The 15,992-nt window shown below is 55.1% G+C and overlaps 3 protein-coding genes across 10 annotated transcripts in view; 1 reads left to right on the top strand and 2 right to left on the bottom strand.

Moving 5' to 3' along the window:
* Positions 1–4,848: 4,848 nt before the first annotated feature.
* Positions 4,849–11,356, bottom strand: LOC115349204. 3 transcript variants are annotated; one of them, XM_030033142.1, is made up of 5 exons: positions 11,243–11,356; positions 7,455–7,667; positions 6,258–6,925; positions 5,706–5,895; positions 4,849–5,250 (listed from the first exon to the last, which is right to left on the bottom strand). In XM_030033142.1, the coding sequence occupies exons 3-5, from the start codon at positions 6,915–6,917 to the stop codon at positions 5,186–5,188; spliced, it is 915 nt and encodes a 304-aa protein (XP_029889002.1). In that variant the 5' UTR covers positions 6,918–6,925; positions 7,455–7,667; positions 11,243–11,356; the 3' UTR covers positions 4,849–5,185. The 3 variants fall into 3 exon arrangements, 2 of the variants coding, with proteins under 2 accessions (XP_029889002.1, XP_029889001.1); XR_003926029.1 differs by having other exon boundaries at positions 5,592–5,895; positions 6,258–7,667; XM_030033141.1 differs by having other exon boundaries at positions 6,258–7,667.
* On the bottom strand, positions 8,664–11,338 carry LOC115349206. Of its 6 annotated transcripts, none has more exons than XM_030033149.2 (9): positions 11,248–11,338; positions 10,555–11,148; positions 10,246–10,341; positions 10,118–10,168; positions 9,712–9,771; positions 9,544–9,599; positions 9,305–9,373; positions 9,065–9,111; positions 8,664–8,895 (listed from the first exon to the last, which is right to left on the bottom strand). In XM_030033149.2, the coding sequence occupies exons 2-9, from the start codon at positions 10,624–10,626 to the stop codon at positions 8,681–8,683; spliced, it is 666 nt and encodes a 221-aa protein (XP_029889009.1). In that variant the 5' UTR covers positions 10,627–11,148; positions 11,248–11,338; the 3' UTR covers positions 8,664–8,680. The 6 variants fall into 6 exon arrangements, with proteins under 6 accessions (XP_029889009.1, XP_029889007.1, XP_029889011.1 ...); XM_030033147.2 differs by lacking the exon at positions 11,248–11,338 and having other exon boundaries at positions 10,555–10,954; positions 11,048–11,245; XM_030033151.2 differs by lacking the exon at positions 11,248–11,338 and having other exon boundaries at positions 10,555–10,791; positions 10,984–11,245.
* Positions 11,357–11,665: 309 nt separating the features above from the next.
* KLHL20 (kelch like family member 20) overlaps positions 11,666–15,992 on the top strand; it is a 28,761-nt gene continuing 24,434 nt past the window's right edge. The window contains exons 1-2 of the mRNA XM_030033224.2: positions 11,666–11,736; positions 13,919–13,979. Coding sequence (XP_029889084.1) covers positions 13,957–13,979 — 23 coding nt within the window. The 5' untranslated portion in view covers positions 11,666–11,736; positions 13,919–13,956. The remainder of the gene's footprint in view (positions 11,737–13,918; positions 13,980–15,992) is intronic.

Genomic DNA, 15,992 nt, shown 5'->3' on the forward strand with positions numbered 1-15,992 from the left:
TGAATCTCCTGTGCAGGTCCCTTCACCTTGCTTTTCTTCATGGCGAAACCAGCTTTCAGAAGAATCTGAATTATTCTTTTTCCCTTCTCAAACACTTCTTCTGCCTCGTTGCCCCACACGATGATGTCACCTATGTATTGTAAATGTTCAGGGGCATCGCCTTGTTCCAGTGCCATTTGGATTAGTCTGTGACAAATGGTAGGGCTGTGCTTCCACCCCTGGGGCAGTCGATTCCAGGTGTATTGGACACCTCTCCACGTGAAAGCAAACTGTGGCCTGCACTCTGCTGCCAAAGGAATGGAGAAAAACGCATTGGCAATATCAATTGTAGCATACCACTTGGCTGCCTTTGATGCCAGTTCATATTGGAGCTCTAACATGTCTGGTAGAGCAGCACTCAGTGGCGGTGTCACTTCATTCAGGCCGCGATAATCTACTGTTAACCTCCACCCTCCATCAGACTTTTGCACTGGCCATATAGGACTATTAAAAGGTGAATGAGTCTTGCTGATGACTCCTTGGCTCTCTAGTTGATGACTCAGCTCATGGATGGGAGCCAGGGAGTCTCGGTTTGTCCGATATTGCCGGCGGTGCACCGTCCTGGTAGCGATTGGCACCTGCTGTTCTTCAACTTGCAGCAATCCCACAATGAAGGGATCTTCCGAGAGGCCAGGCAGGGTAGATAGCTGTTTGATCTTCTCTGCGTTTACAGTGGCTACACCAAAAGCCCATCGGTACCCCTTTGGGTCCTTGAAGTACCCTCTGTTGAGGTAATCTATGCCAAGGATACAAGGGGCCTCTGGGCCGGTCACAATGGGGTGCTTTTCCCACTTGTCCCCTGTCAAGCTCACTTCAGCCTCCAATACAATACAGTCAATTCTTGGCATCCCCCTGTCACTCCAGAGATCCAGATGGGTTCTGTGCCCCTGTACCCTGATGGCACCAGCGTACACTGTGCACCAGTGTCTACCAAAGCCTTATACTTCTGTGGGTCTGATGTGCCAGGCCATCGAATCCACACAGTCCAGTATATCCGGTCATCCCTTTCCTCCTCCTGGCCGAAGGCAGGGACCCTCTATTGCTGTTCCTCGTCAGAGTATTCACTGTCTGACCCTTGCGGTGCCAGACCAGAAGTCCCCTCACCGGAATCGAGGGAGGTGGTTTCAGTTCTTCTGTGCCTGGAGGATCGCTGATTGCTTTCTTGGGCCTCTACAGCAACGACACTGACAGCCTTCTTCTTGGGTGACCCCTTCTTAACAGCTGTCTTCCCTCTCGGTTCACGTACGCGGGCTTCCAGCTTAAAGGTGGGTTCACCATCCCACTTCCTCATGTCCTCCCCTTGGTCACGCAGGAAGAACCAGAGCGTACCACGTGGCATACGCCTTGGGCTCCCTTTCCCTCCGACCGGGGCAGGAGAGGACTGATTTCTTGGAGCGTCCCTAACAGCCAAGGCACTGTCCTGTAGGGATGAGGAGACACAGAGATTTTCTTCAAAGTTTTGGAGCCAAGACGACGCTTACTCCACAGTTGGTGTTTCCATATCTGGGCAATACATTGCTGCCAAGCTGTTAGAATACGACGCTGGGGCACCTTGAATCACCTTTCTCCACGTGGCCCGTGTGCACAGGACATCCTCTGGATCTTTTGAGACTTCCTCATCATCTACATCACTGTAGATGACTTCCACCACTGCTAACTCTCTCAGGTACTGGATGCCTTCATCTGCGGTAGTCCACTTTTCTGAGGAATTCACAAGATCTTCCTTGAATGGATATCTTGCCCTCACACTTGAGAGGAGCCGTCTCCAGAGACTGCAAATTGCTGCCTCTTTTCCAATTCCTCTTTCAATTCCCCGGTTTCTAGCGAGGGATCCCAGCTGTTGGGCTTCCTTGCCTTCCAGTTGCTGACTGTCGGCCCCGTTCTCCCAGCATCGGAGCAGCCAGGCAGCAATCCGCTCACCTGGCTGGCGGCTGTAGTCTTTCCGCAAGTCCCAAAGTTCTGAGGACGTCAGGGACCGGGTAGTTTCCGCTTCCTGTTTAAGTTCCCTCACTCCTTCCTCCAATTTCTTTATTGAAGGACCAGCTTCTAGATTAAGCCTTTCCTCTTCTTCTTCTTCCCTCACTAATCGATGGTATGGACCTGTTGACCTCCTTGTCCACTGTTTCTTTTTCACTACTGGGGCAATTACTGTGGTGGTTGTTGTTGTTGTTTGGGTCCCTATCTCGAGCATGGTGTCCTCAGATGCAGTCTGGGTCCCTGCCTCAACCATGGTCCTCTGAGAGTGTTGAACTATGGCTCGGTAGGCATAGGCCAGGCCCCAGTACAGTGCGAGAAGCTGCTGGTTTTCATTGGGATAGGCAAGGCACCCTTCTATCAGGTGGCGAGTCAGTTTGCCAGGGTTACTTGCCTGTTCAGGTGCAAAGTCCCAGATTATGGGAGGTGATAACCGTCCGAGGAACCTTCCATATACCCTGCCACGCAGGGACCGGTCGCTTGAGGGCACATTTCAGTATTGCTTCACCCGAAACTTGTCTTCTCTTATACCAGGATGAGACCAGATTCCACAATACCCATAATATACCACCAGTATTAATTATTAGTATTGAACAACTCACATAAGGGTGAACAAGGACCTCGGGAGCCTGCATAATAAAACCATTCACATCTATGCCCGGTAGGGAGAGGGAGATGTGTTCCCTCATCTCCTCCACAAGATAGCTCCCACAATACAGCAAAGCCATCAGTGCCGGGACAAAGCACATAGATATTATTTGTATTAGCATGTTCCCGAGTTCCTTCATTCTCCCCACAAGATAGCTCCCGCAGCACAAAAAAGCCATCAGTGCCAAGGCAAAGCACGCAGCCATTATTTGCATGACCATGTTCCCAAACTCAGCAAGGTAGAGATAAGCAAGCAGCCAACAAGCTCCGTGACCTGCACAGGAGCTGGCCACTTAATAACTAGCTATGGCACGCTTAATGCAAAACTGCCGTTGCCGTGCCCCACGTTGGGCGCCAAAAAGGACTGTGGTGGGTTGACCCTGGCTGGGTGCCAGGTGCCCACCAAAGCCGCTCTATCACTCCCCCTTCTCAGCTGGACAGGTGGAGAAATATAACAAAAGGCTCGTGGGTCAAGATAAGGACAGTTTAATAAAGTGAAGGCAAAGGTCGCGCGCGAAAGCAAAGAAAAACAAATGATGTTATTCTCTACTTCCCATCAGCAGGCGACGTCTAGCCACTTCCTGGGAAGTAGGGCTTCAGTACGCGTGGTGGTTGCCCCAGAAGACAAAATGCCCCCCCTTCCGTCTCCCTTTACTTAGCTTTTATATCTGAGCTGACGTCATATGGTATGGAATATCTGTTTGGTTGGTTTAGGTCAGCTGTCCTGGTTATGTCCCCTGCCAAGATCTTGCCCTGCCCCAGCCTGCCGTTGAGGGGGGGCAAAAATGTTGGAGAGACAGCCTTGACGCTGTGCCAGCGCTGCTCAGCAGTAGCCAAAACACTGGTGTGTTATCAACACCTTTCCAGCTACTGATGCAGAGCACAGCTCTATGAGGGCTGCTATGGGGAGTATTAACTCCATCTCAGCCAGACCCAATACACCATGTTAAGAGGAAAGCCAAAAATGCACTCACTTTGACAAAGCTCCTAACCCTGCCGGAGCAGGGGGTTGGACAAACTGACCTCCAGCGGCGCCTCCCACCCTCAGCTATTCCGTGAATTGTGAAGTATTTTCAGCAGTAAGAAATGCAAAGGCTTTCCTGCTGTTGGCCTCCTTAGTCACAAGCACGACCCTTCTGTGCCCACACTGGGCTCCTGGAAGGCCTTGCTAGATGGCACCGGTGGGCCACTGTGCTCCAGGTCCAGCTGGGAGGTGAGTTGGTGCCAGCTTGATCCCTTCTCCCGTGTTGAATATTGAAACGCTACTCGGATCTGACCGTTGTAGGGGATTAAAGCTGAGACCAGCATCCGCAGGGCTCCCCGACGGTCCTTACAAAGCTGGCTTTCTCCCCTGGTCACCTGGCTGCCGTCCAGCTGTCAGGTCAGAGAATCGTGTACATCTGCGGCCACAGTCACCTCTGCTCAAAAGAGAGACCTGCGCGGGCCAAAACGCCACGCTTTGCAACAAGGCATTTCGTTCTTTCTCTTTCGTGATTGACCCAACTTAACTCTCACCCTGTCGAGGCCTGCTGTGTTCTCCCTTGCGCTACTGCTGGGTACCGAGACAGAAATGGCCGTGTGCCTCAGCAGCCGAGAATCTTAAAAGAAAGCCCAGCACCTTCCTTACCCAGAGATGGGCAGTACGTGGGTCGGTAGGAAACCGCCTCGCTTTTCACGTGACGCATGCCTACATTTTGTTGGTCTGGAGCGTGCTAGTAAATGAAGATGGTCGGGTGCTCTTCAGCAGGAGTTTTGCCGTGTTTCCCAGCCAGCACTGCTGCACGCGGGCGCTCTTAACCGTCGGGAGCGAGGAGTGCGATTAGTCTAGGATTATTCCTGGAGGGACAGGACCCACGGGGCCCCGGGCATGCAGCTGCCACTGCCGCCTTACTGGGGACATGGGCATCCACCAGGGATCTCGCTGAGACATGGGCACCCCCTGGGAACCTCCCTGGGACGTGAGCACCCTGCCGGGATGCGGGGCCCTCCCCCTGGAACATGGGCACCCGCAGGGCACCTCACAGCCATGGATGCCCGTTCTCTCTCACCCCAGCTTTCCCGCTTCTCCTGGAGCACATGCTCCGCAAGCCCGCATGCAGCGGCCTGACTCCCACCACTGCCTTTCATGTTCCCGCTTCCCTGGATCCCCTCGGTACCAAAACGACACGTGCTACAGGAACAGTAAACTTTATTGGTCTGAAGAGTGCTGGAAGGTGGAGAAAGTAGGCTTCTCCCAGCAGGAGTTTTGCCGAGTTTCCCGGATGGCTCTGCTGCACGGGCATGGTCTGGCTGTCCCCTTTGGAGACACGGGGATGAGCCCTGGCCTTCTGGATGCCGGTGGACCCTGGCAGCACCTTTGGGAGGGTGGGAAAGGGGACCCTCCCCAGGGGTCTTCGTCAGAGAGTTGCCAAATGCCTGTTGGCTGTTGTGCCAGGTGGGCACGGGCAACCCGCCAGGACGTGGCCACCCATTGGCCATGGCCACCGTGCAGGAACATGATCGTCGGGGCGATAATGGCCTCCAGCTAGCAGAAGAGGTTGCAGTCAGTGGAGGTGTCCTCACCCCACGAGCCTTCGGCTGGCTGCCACCCTGAAGAGAATTCACTGTTAGCCGGATGAAAATGCTACAGTTGGAATTGTTATCCACCCACTTCCTAACACCTGCCCCTCTTCCTAAAGCCTAAGGAACCCAATGGGTCATGGGCGGGCACTGGCCACTGCCACCTTACAGGGACATGGGGAGCAAGCACCACGCACCTCACCGGGGCATGGGCAGGCACCAGGCACCTCAGTGGGACACAGGCACCCAGCGGGAACCTCACAGGGATGTGGGCACCCTGCCAGGACAATGGGCCCCTACTCCTGGGCTGTGGGCACCCACGGGGCACCTCACAGCCACAGATGCCTGTTCTCTCCTGCCGCAGGTCCCACCCTTCATGGACGGCAGCACCCAGTTGCACCACTGCCTTTCGTGTTGCCAATCCGCCGGGCGCACGCTCTAGCTGGAGTTGCACGGGGAGCTAGAGAAGGCTCTCCTCTAATTACCTTTTTCTTGTGCCACCCTCCTGGAGTACTGGTGCCGGAGCTCTTTCAGGCGGAGGCGGTGGGTATGCCTCAGGCACCTGACCAGCAAGGTGATTTTGGCCTCCATTAGGCAGAGCAATTCGTATTTGGAGACGGTGTGCCTTCCCAGGCGGCCTGGCCCCGTGGCAGTTGCGGCCGTCTGTCCACTTGCCTGGAAATGAGAGAGACAGGGGGACAGTGAAGCAGGTGTGGGCCTGGGGGGCCGAGAAGTGTCCTGCCGGGCTTGGCTTCCTCTGGAAGAACTCCAGCCTCGCAGGACTGCTCCGGGCAGCACGTTGGGCTGAGGAAACCTCTGGCAGGCCCCGTGTTGTGCTGGGGGCTACCGGAGGGTTTCAGCCCCGCGGCTTGGCGGGTCCCTGGGGAAGAGGCAGAGGACCTCCTGGGGCCTGCTGAGGCTTTCTTGCCCGCGCTGGGTTTTGGTTTTATATCGCAAGCCTTCTTGGCCAAGGCTGTTGTGGTTCCCCGCTCTCCACAACCCGGTCCCTTCCCGTGTGACTGATCTCGATTGCTCACCTGTCCCTGGGATCTCTTCACATTTCTCCAGAGGCGCAGTGCGATCGAAACCGTGTGGAGCAGCCACATGGTTTGCCAGGCCCTGCAAAGGTGCCAGGTCCTGTCCAGCTGGACAAGGTGGTCCCAAAGCCGGCGCAGAGGGCCGTGCAGCTCAGAGGCTATGCTCTCTGTGCCGACGGGCGGTTGCTTCAGGCCCTCAGGAGCGACGGCCATCTTGATCCTGACCCAGCCGTGGGGGCTGCGAAGGCCAATGGTGCTGGTCCATTCAGAGGCCATGCTGTCGGCGACAGCGGGCGGTTGCTTCAGGCCCTCAGGATCGACGTCCATCCTGACCCTGGCCCAGTCGTGGGGGCTGCGAAGGCCAATGGTGCTGGTCCATTCGGAGGCCATGCTGTCGGCGACAGCGGGCGGTTGCTTCAGGCCCTCAGGAGCGACGTCCATCCTGACCCTGGCCCAGCCGTGGGGGCTGCGAAGGCCAATGGTGCTGGTCCATTCGGAGGCCACGCTCTCAGCGACAACGGGTGGCTGCTCCAGGTCTTCAGGAAGGACTTCTATCCCGACTATGAAGCAGTCGGCGTGGACGCAAAGGTGAAGGCCACCAGGGAACAGAAACAACATGCAGAGAGCCATGGTGAGGGATTGAACTGGACTGAGCCTCATCGTGGTCTCTGCCGAGGAAAAAAATCTCGACGCGCAATCTGGCTTGGGCTGTCACCCCGAGCAGAGTTCAGGCAGTGACCACCAGAACCGAGTGGCCACCCTGCGTGTCTGCGCTTGCAAGGGTTGCTGACGTGACGAGTCACGGGCTGATGTCACGCAAGGCTCTGTGATGTCACAAAGCCTTTCCCCGCCCACCTGGCAGGTGAGGAAGGCTGAGGCAGAGCTGGGGAGGACCTGTGTAGGCGGATTTTGAAGCCTGCTGCTCCCACTGCTGTGCCCATTGGTGGACACTGAGCCCAGCAGTGGAGCAGGACTGTGTCCCACGTGGTTGGGACTATGCCCTGAACTTGTCAGTGAGAAGGAGCTGTGCCCAGGGCTCTATCCAAGCTGCGTTCAGCAGCCGGGCAGCCGGGACACGGTTCAGCTCAAAATCCTCTTGGGGGCTAAGTGGCAGCCCGTGTTAAGAGGATAGCCAAAAATGCAGTCACTTTGACAAAGCTCCTAACCCTGCCGGAGCAGGGGGTTGGACAAACTGACCTCCAGCGGTGCCTCCCAACCTCAGCCATTCCGTGAATTGTGAAGTATTTTCAGCAGTAAGAAATGCAAAGGCTTTCCTGCTGTTGGCCTCCTTAGTCACAAGCACGACCCTTCTGTGCCCACACTGGGCTCCTGGAAGGCCTTGGTAGATGGCACCGCTGGGCCACTGTGCTCCAGGTCCAGCTGGGAGGCGAGTTGGTGCCAGCTTGATCCCTTCTCCCGTGTTGAGTATTGAAACGCTACTCGGATCTGACCGTTGTAGGGGATTAAAGCTGAGACCAGCATCCGCAGGGCTCCCCGACGGTCCTTACAAAGCTGGCTTTCTCCCCTGGTCACCTGGCTGCCGTCCAGCTGTCAGGTCAGAGAATTGTGTACATCTGTGGCCACAGTCACCTCTGCTGAAAAGAGAGACCTGCGCGGGCCAAAACGCCACGCTTTGCAACAAGGCATTTCGTTCTTTCTCTTTCGTGATTGACCCAACTTAACTCTCACCCTGTCGAGGCCTGCTGTGTTCTCCCTTGCGCCACCCTCCGACAGGGCCTTTCCCCTCGGCAGCGAAACCTGCGAGCGGCTTGAGAAGCCGGCAGGGAGCAGCCGGGGCTGTGCTGGCCGGTTGCTGTGGGGTCAGTGCCTGGGGGACAGGGCCACTGGCTACGAGATTGCTTGAATGCACCCCACGGGATGGGGTGCCAGTGGCCACGGGGCCATGGGGACAGCACCGCTGGGGATGGGGACAGGGGGCCATGGGGCTGTGGGGCCACCAGGGCTGGCAGCCTGGGGAGGGGGGGAGACCAGGGCCCTGGGAGGAATGGAAAAGGGCTTCCTGGGGGTCTAGGCGGCTGTGGGTGATAACATTTGCCACCTTGCGTGTAAATGTGTCCCTGGCTGCTGGAGCCCGAGTAGCCTCAGACACGCTTACAGGGGTTGACCTGCACGGTGCTAAACGGTTGCCAAAAAGGTGGAGTAAAGAAACTACAGTGGCCTGAGAAGACAGTGGTTCCACTGGCTTATGCAGTGTCATAGATACTCCGGGGACGGAGGGAAGGCAGGTGAGGCTGGCATGCAGGGACCTGGCTCGCAGGAGGCAGGGTGGCGGCGCCCAGTGCGTAGCAGATGAGACTGGGCCTGGCCTCGAGGGGCTGTGGGGACCGGCGCACAGGGCAAGACCCTCTCCCTGCGCCCCAACAAACACCCCAGAGCACGTGGAGATGGAGAGAGACAAGGCTTTATTGGGAGGGGCGGTCAAAAAGGCAGCAGCCCCTCACTGACCGCTGGGAGGATCTTTCCCAGTGCGTATGCCAGTTCGGCGTAGGCCTCCTCTGGCAGCACACGTGGCAGCAGGCGGCAGAAGAGCCCAGGGTGGTAGCAGGAGGCGTAGAGCACGGCGGCAGCCACTGCGAAGCCAACGACCAGCTCCAGGCCAACCAAGAGCAGGAGTGTCCTGTGGGGCAGAAGAGGTATGCCCCACAGCACAGGGCAGGGTGGATGCATCCCAGCCCCAAGAGGGATGGAGGGGGCCGTTCCGGGAGCCCCACAGGCTGCTTCCCCAGCCATTCCTCATCGCTCCCTCAGGCAGGGTGGGACACGAGACTCCGAGTGGGGACACTCACTGCAGCCAGTAACAGAAGCCACGTCTCCTCGCCAGCACATCCCTCTCCTGCAGGTCAACGCAGAGCAAGGACACTTGTCAAGCACTGCTGCACGGCCTGGACAGCTGGAGTTGCCCGGTGCCCCCAGCCTCCGCCTTGCGCAGGAGCGTAGCCCATGCGTGGCTGGCACCTCCATGGACCCCTCTCCCCAGGGAGACCCACGCTGGTGGGGCAGGGGCTTGCACAGGCTCTCCCCCTTACCAGCTGTGCTTCCGCCATCTCCGGCAGCACAGTCTCCAGGTCTCTGCCTCCTTCTTCCTGTGACAGTGGCTGCAGGCAACAGGGCTTGGTAGGAGGAGCCACGCCGGGGGTCCCCTTCCAAACATACACCGCCCCAGGCAGGGATGGGGCTCCCCTGGCACCAGCACTGGCAGCCCCATCGTGCCGCGTGCTGCAGGGACCCCCCTGGACACCCATGTGGGGTGAGGGGCCCTGCTTACCAGGCCTCTTCCTCCTCCAGTGCCGCTTCCAGGTGTCTTATTTCCTGACGCAGCGCCTGGGAGAGGGAAGGGTCCAAGTCCCTGAGCCTGCTGTGGCCCTCCTCCAATGCCCCCCACCCCAGGGCCCGTGGGCATCCACCCGTTTTCCCCTGGCCCCTTCAGCATTACCTCATTCTCCTGCTCATCCTCCTTGAGCCAGGCTGCCAGCAAGGCACAGGGCTTTTCCTCCTGCAAAACCACAGGCGCGTCATGCGGGCGGCTGGGCTGGGACCTTGGCACCCTCGCCCCAATCCGGCCCCAGGGCCGTGCCCACTCGCTCCCCCACTGCCCCAGGGCACTACTGGGAAACTGGGCAACTGGCAAGGCTGGGCATGGGGAAGCGATGGACGCCCCCCTATGCTGGGGAAATTGTCCTCCCCAGTCACGCCACTGCCTGTGGCCACTGGGCAACCGGTGCTAGGTGACCCTCTCTGAACAGGGGGGTTGGACACAAGATGACCTCCAGCGGTCCCTCCCAACCTCTCAGCCCCAGCCGGCGCAGCTCTGGGTCATGGGCAGAGGAGAGGACACCAACCTTAGTGTTGAGCTGCTGTATGGCGCCGTGCAGCTCCTGATGGTTCTCCTCCTGCGTGCGGAAAGGAGAGCAGGGGCTCAGGGTCTGCAGCCCCAGCCCCTGCGGACCGGGAGCCTCTCCACACCTACCATACGCTGCAGCAACTCCTTACTGCTTGCTGTCGGTGTGGAGCTCTGCACACAATCTCTGCCGGCTCCTCGATCAGTCGCCGCAGCCTCTGCTGCCTGCAGGAATGGGGAACCGTCAGATGTCCTCTCACAGACACACCCCCCCTCGCACATGGCGCTGCCCCTGCTTCCCATGTTGCAGCACCCATCAGCCACCTGCACACCCGCACTGGGCCAGCGGTCCTGCGTGCCCCCTCACCCTATGCCCAGCTCAGCCTGCACTAGCTGGCTGCCCAGGACTTGGCAGGAGGTGGGGGGGGCACCAGGGACCTGCACTGCTGTGCCTCCTTCTGCCTTTCCCCAAAAGTGGTCTGCCCGGGAGAGAAGAGGGAACAGGAACATCTTCAGGAGACGTAGGGGATTAAAGCTGAGACCAGCATCCGCAGGGCTCCCCGACGGTCCTTACAAAGCTGGCTTTCTCCCCTGGTCACCTGGCTGCCGTCCAGCTGTCAGGTCAGAGAATCGTGTACATCTGCGGCCACAGTCACCTCTGCTCAAAAGAGAGACCTGCGCGGGCCAAAACGCCACGCTTTGCAACAAGGCATTTCGTTCTTTCTCTTTCGTGATTGACCCAACTTAACTCTCACCCTGTCGAGGCCTGCTGTGTTCTCCCTTGCGCTACTGCTGGGTACCGAGACAGAAATGGCCGTGTGCCTCAGCAGCCGAGAATCTTAAAAGAAAGCCCAGCACCTTCCTTACCCAGAGATGGGCAGTACGTGGGTCGGTAGGAAACCGCCTCGCTTTTCACGTGACGCATGCCTACATTTTGTTGGTCTGGAGCGTGCTAGTAAATGAAGATGGTCGGGTGCTCTTCAGCAGGAGTTTTGCCGTGTTTCCCAGCCAGCACTGCTGCACGCGGGCGCTCTTAACCGTCGGGAGCGAGGAGTGCGATTAGTCTAGGATTATTCCTGGAGGGACAGGACCCACGGGGCCCCGGGCATGCAGCTGCCACTGCCACCTTACTGGGACATGGGCTCCTACTGAGAACCTCTCCGGGACGTGGGCACACCACTGGGACTTCGGTCACCCTCTGGGACAGGGGCACCCCCTGGGGCCGTCGGCAGGGCACGGGCATCCCGCCATCCCACCGCCTGACAGGGACACCTGCACCCGGCCGTCACGGAGATCCCAGCTGAGATGGGCGCTCCCGGGACAGGGCCATCTCTTGGCGCAGGCCGGAGGCCGGAGCAGGCCGCGCCAGCCCCGGCGCGGAGCGGAGCGGAGCGGGGCTGGGGCGGGCTCGGGGCCGCCGCCGTTGCCGCGGGAGGGCGGGGCGGGGCGGGGACGGAAGGGGCGGGCGCGGCCCGGCGCGCGGCGGCCGGGGTTGGCGGGGGCGTCGCGCGGGGCCGGACCGCTTCCTGCCGCTGAGGAGGGGCCCGGCGGGGTGGGCTCGGCTCGGCGCGGCTGCTGCGGGACCGCGGCTCGGCGGCGGCGGCGGACTCCGCGCTCGGCGTGAGTGAGCGCGGTGCGGGCCTGTTCTGCGCTGTCGGGTACGGGGGAGGCTTCCCGGGGCTGCGGGGGTGCCTCCTTGCCCCCGCCGGTGCGGCGTCGGTTCGGGCGCGCTGCTCTGCTCTGCCCTGCCCTGCCCTGCCCTGCCCTGCCCGGGTGCCGCTGGGGTGGCGGGGCAGGGCCGGCAGCGGCGTTGTGTCGCGCCGCCCCGGGAAGCCGCCGGAGCGCGGCGCCCAGCGCGGCCTGGGGCCTACGGTCCCGGGGCCGGTTGCGGCGGGGCGGGGGGCGGCGGCCTGGGGGAGCGTGCCCGGCTCCTGGGCCCGGCTCGGCCTCCTCCTGCGGGCCGGGGGCCCGCCGGTTGCGGACGGTCGGCGGCGTGCCCTGTGCGCCGTGGGCTGTCGGCGCGAGGGGGGCAGGAGGGGAGCGGTGCTGGTCCCGGAGGAACAGCTGCCCGCGGAGAACCTGCTTGTGCCTGCGGGTGCTCGAGAGCCAGAGCCACGTTTTGCTGGGAAAGCCGTCGTTTCATCCAGTTGCTGCCCTGCGCAGAGCACTAGATCGAGGACTCCGGACCAAAATGTCTTTTTTTTTCCCACGACTTTTAACGTGGGTTTTAAGGGGATTAAATCTGATGCAATCAGGGGTCTAAGAATAGCGTCGTCCACGTTTCCTAGCATGTGCCCAGGGCTCTCAACGGCTTTGGCGTGTGTTCTGCGCACGGGCAGTTGTGGAGATGCTACTTTGCAGTGGGGCACCTGGTGCTCCCCGGGGCTGCATGCCGTGAGGCTCGCTTGTCCAGGAAGCCTCTCTATGCTGATGAGAGGAGCGGTAGCAGCGTCTGATCGGGGAGAGGCTGGGCAGTCATAGTTCGGATTTAAATTGGTATGGAGTGCCCTAACCAGGAGGAATTGGCTTTCTGTATTTGCAGGAAAGTATGAACCTGAGTGATTTGCGACTGTGGAAGACAGCAAGTCAGAGCTTATTCTTCATTAACTGGCAAACTGCTCTGTTTGTGTTTCTGTGCTAATGTACCTAGAGAAAATTGCATGTAAAATACGGTGCTTCTTCACATAGCCGAATAAAGCTATATCTGTTTTGTAGTTTAATTTAAATTGTGCTGAAAACATTTTATTATTGTTGGACACAGGGCTCCAATCTGACAACCTGAGTCTTGCAAAAATGATTTTATTCTTCCTAAATTTAAGTTCTTCTACTTTAACTGCTACTTCTGTTTATTTTAAGAGTTATTCAGTCTCATTCTGTCATTGCTTTTGCTATAGTTTCACTGGTTTCCCATTTCTCACTCTGTTTCTGGATGGGAGGAAGTCTGTGACTATCAATATGGAAGCAGAACACCCTTCTGTTCTTTTAATACATGACAAAAAGTTAGGCTTACTGCTTTAAATAATGATTGAATTAAATTTATTCCTGAATGAATAGTCATTAAAAATGAAATCGGGATGAGTGATGCCTTTGTAAAAAGGGTTCATCTACATTAGACTCAGAAGTTAGTGGTTGAATATGGAAGGACTGTGTAGTTTGCAACTGTTATTATTCCTCTCAGAAAATGAATATTTGGAGTGGAAGCGTTGTAAGCATCAGGCAGCATCATTAATCCTTGCAGATGTAGTACCATTATTAGCATCCCTCTTACCTCTGGGGCACATAGTTATCTTCAATTTCCAGGCACAAGTTTTATCTTGTATCATATTCTGGCTCTGCAGTGTAGCTGTTGAGCAGTGCTGTGCTGTTTATTAGGTGCCAGCCTGCCTTAAATGTCTGGTAAATGTATGAGGGTGAGATACCTCCTGCCTCTGAGCAAGGAGTGAGAGTGAGCACCCTGTCACTTGAGGTATTTTTTCCTTTGGTAGAACAATTTTAGGGATTCAGGGAGGCAGACAGTTTACTGACTTTATGATGCGTGTGTTCCATTTTCCTAAAGAATCATTATGCAGCTGTGGTGAAATTACTTTTAATGATGATTATATTTTCTTCTGCTTTATTCTCTGCAATCCAGACATCGTTAATCTAGGGTGTGAATTTTATAGCTGGATAAGAACTTGAAGGCATATTAGTACATGGATGTGGTCAGTTCTCTTGTCCTAGAGCCAGACTGAAGAGAGGAAAGAAGGTTCTCTTGCTTCAGAATATCACCCTTTTTTTTTTTCTTTTTTTTCTTTTGGATCAGGTCTTGAAGCATAGGGTGAAGGTTTCTTTTCACGGTGCATGGACGGAAAGCCAATGCGCAGGTAAGATATGAAAAACAATTGTCCTTCTTTTATCCAAATATGATAAATCACGTGAGTTGGTTTCATAAGTGCCTAGACCATAAAATGTTGTTTGGTTTTGGGTTTTTTTAAAAGGCCTGGCTAGGAGAATTAGAACATAAAGCATTCATCTTTAGTCCTTACTTAAATGTATTTAGTTTTCAATATTTACAAGACCAGATGTCTTTAAATGAACACGCTATTAGGAAGAGTACAGAAGACAAGTTACCGTAATTCTCCACACCCCCTTCCTACTTCCTTCATTTACTATCATGTTTAAAATTCAGTATTTAATTACTTAGGTATTCAAATTGTGTGAAATAAACTGTCTGAGAATAAATTGAAACTTGATTTCTAAGGGGCGTTATTCTTCCCTTAACTAAAGGAGTTTAGTCCCTTTGATGGGGTGAGGTCTTGGGTGAAAAGGAGATTTCCTTTTTGCATTATGGATGCCAGCTGCCTCAGTTCTAATGAGCTGAAGATGCATCTGAAGTTTAATTCAGGGGAGTTCTTGTTGTGGTTATGTCGGAAAGATTATCTGTTATATAGAGAAAAAATTGTCACAGTAAATCAGCTTGATGACAGGTTGGCAAACAGGATTGTCTGCTAGTCTAGTTGCTTTTCACTATCCGATGGCAATCCCATGGCAAAACTTAACAGCAGATATGTTTCTGTATGTGATACAAGCTGTGTGGAAGCAGTTTCCTGAAGTTCTACACCTCTAAATGAAGTAAGGAGAACTCATGAAAATTGCTTTGTCTGCACTCTTTAGGATGTTGAAAGTAGGGAAACTTTATTACAGATGATTCTGTAAACAGTCACGTAAGAGAAGGCAAGGAATTTTAACCATAGGTGAATATGTACAGCATTTCTAGCTACAGCATTTGCAGAAACCATTAGCCTGGGTTCTGTGTAAGGAGGTAAGAAATAAATAGTCATTTAAACCCTTGAAGAGTGACACTATGTTGTTTAATTAAATGAACCTCTCAAGCACAACAAAAAAAGACTGTGCTGCTGCTTCAGTTAAGCTAATGAGTAAACCTTGGGACATGATATGGGCATCACTGGGGCTATGTGTTGTTCAATATTTTTGCCAAGATAAGAAATGTGGTTTAGACAATGAACAGCTGTATGTGACTTTTACAGTGAGTTTCTTTTTGTCCAAGATGGATTAAATAGCAGATGAGCTCTCTTCCATCTTAGTCTTCTACAATGGAGACTGTTTAAACCTTAACCGATGTAAAACCACAGCCTTTCAGGTTCTAATGTTGTACTCCATTTATAAAAATGTTTTTGCAAAATGATGTAAAATTGGTGATTAGCTTGGCTTGTGTTCTTGTTTTCTCTCTACTTTATTTTTCGTGTTCCTAATGGAAAAATTGAGGTCCTAAATTTATGTCTGCTGTTTTCTGCATGTCGCATTGAGGCGGAGAATTGAAGTGCTGAAGTTCCTATGTCTTTTGTGGGTTTGTGGCCTTGGACTTGCTCTCATGGAAGTTCTGTCTGCCACTCAGACTGGGTAGTTTTAGTGGTGGGCAACAGCATGGGGCTAAAGAAGTAGAGGTTTTCTGTTGTGGTGCTGATCCTGGCACTTCAGACTTTTTTCTTTAATTTTATTTGGATAATGGATGCAGACCAGACCTTTCAGTACCTTTTGTTTTCCCTCCCTTTCTGGCAAGCCAGGGTTGAGCATGGATAACGTGTTTGACATATTTACGTGGCTTTACTTTTGAACTAACCTTTCAGCTGATCTCTGTGGCTGGGTGTATTGTATTGCTGCAGTCTAGCCTGACAAGCATGGCTCTGTCGTGAGCTGTGGACTTCAGTTCTTGAATATGCTTGCGTGTTTTAAGGGCCTCTGTGTGGATTGTTAAAATTTCTGTTTGTTATTTTACTGCATGTCTTAGCAGAAAATGATAAAAGGTTCCTGATTGGATTTCAAGCTCACAGATCTTCCTATGAAGTCCAGCTGAGCAGATGGTGGAGCACTTCCTT

This window comes from Aquila chrysaetos, chromosome 12, assembly GCF_900496995.4.
Source record: "Aquila chrysaetos chrysaetos chromosome 12, bAquChr1.4, whole genome shotgun sequence".
Taxonomy (NCBI): domain Eukaryota; kingdom Metazoa; phylum Chordata; class Aves; order Accipitriformes; family Accipitridae; genus Aquila; species Aquila chrysaetos.

Coding starts and splice junctions, on each gene's coding strand:
- LOC115349204 (XM_030033142.1), bottom strand. CDS start 6,917: ATGAGGCTCAGTCCAGTTCAATCCCTCACCATGGCTCTCTGCATGTTG. Junction 5,896..6,257: donor TGAAGAGATCCCAGGGACAG/GTGAGCAATCGA, acceptor TCTCATTTCCAG/GCAAGTGGACAGACGGCCGC. Junction 5,251..5,705: donor GAGGGTGGCACAAGAAAAAG/GTAATTAGAGGA, acceptor AATTCTCTTCAG/GGTGGCAGCCAGCCGAAGGC.
- LOC115349206 (XM_030033149.2), bottom strand. CDS start 10,626: ATGTTCCTGTTCCCTCTTCTCTCCCGGGCAGACCACTTTTGGGGAAAG. Junction 9,374..9,543: donor CTGGAGGAGGAAGAGGCCTG/GTAAGCAGGGCC, acceptor TGTTGCCTGCAG/CCACTGTCACAGGAAGAAGG. Junction 9,112..9,304: donor AGATGGCGGAAGCACAGCTG/GTAAGGGGGAGA, acceptor GTTGACCTGCAG/GAGAGGGATGTGCTGGCGAG.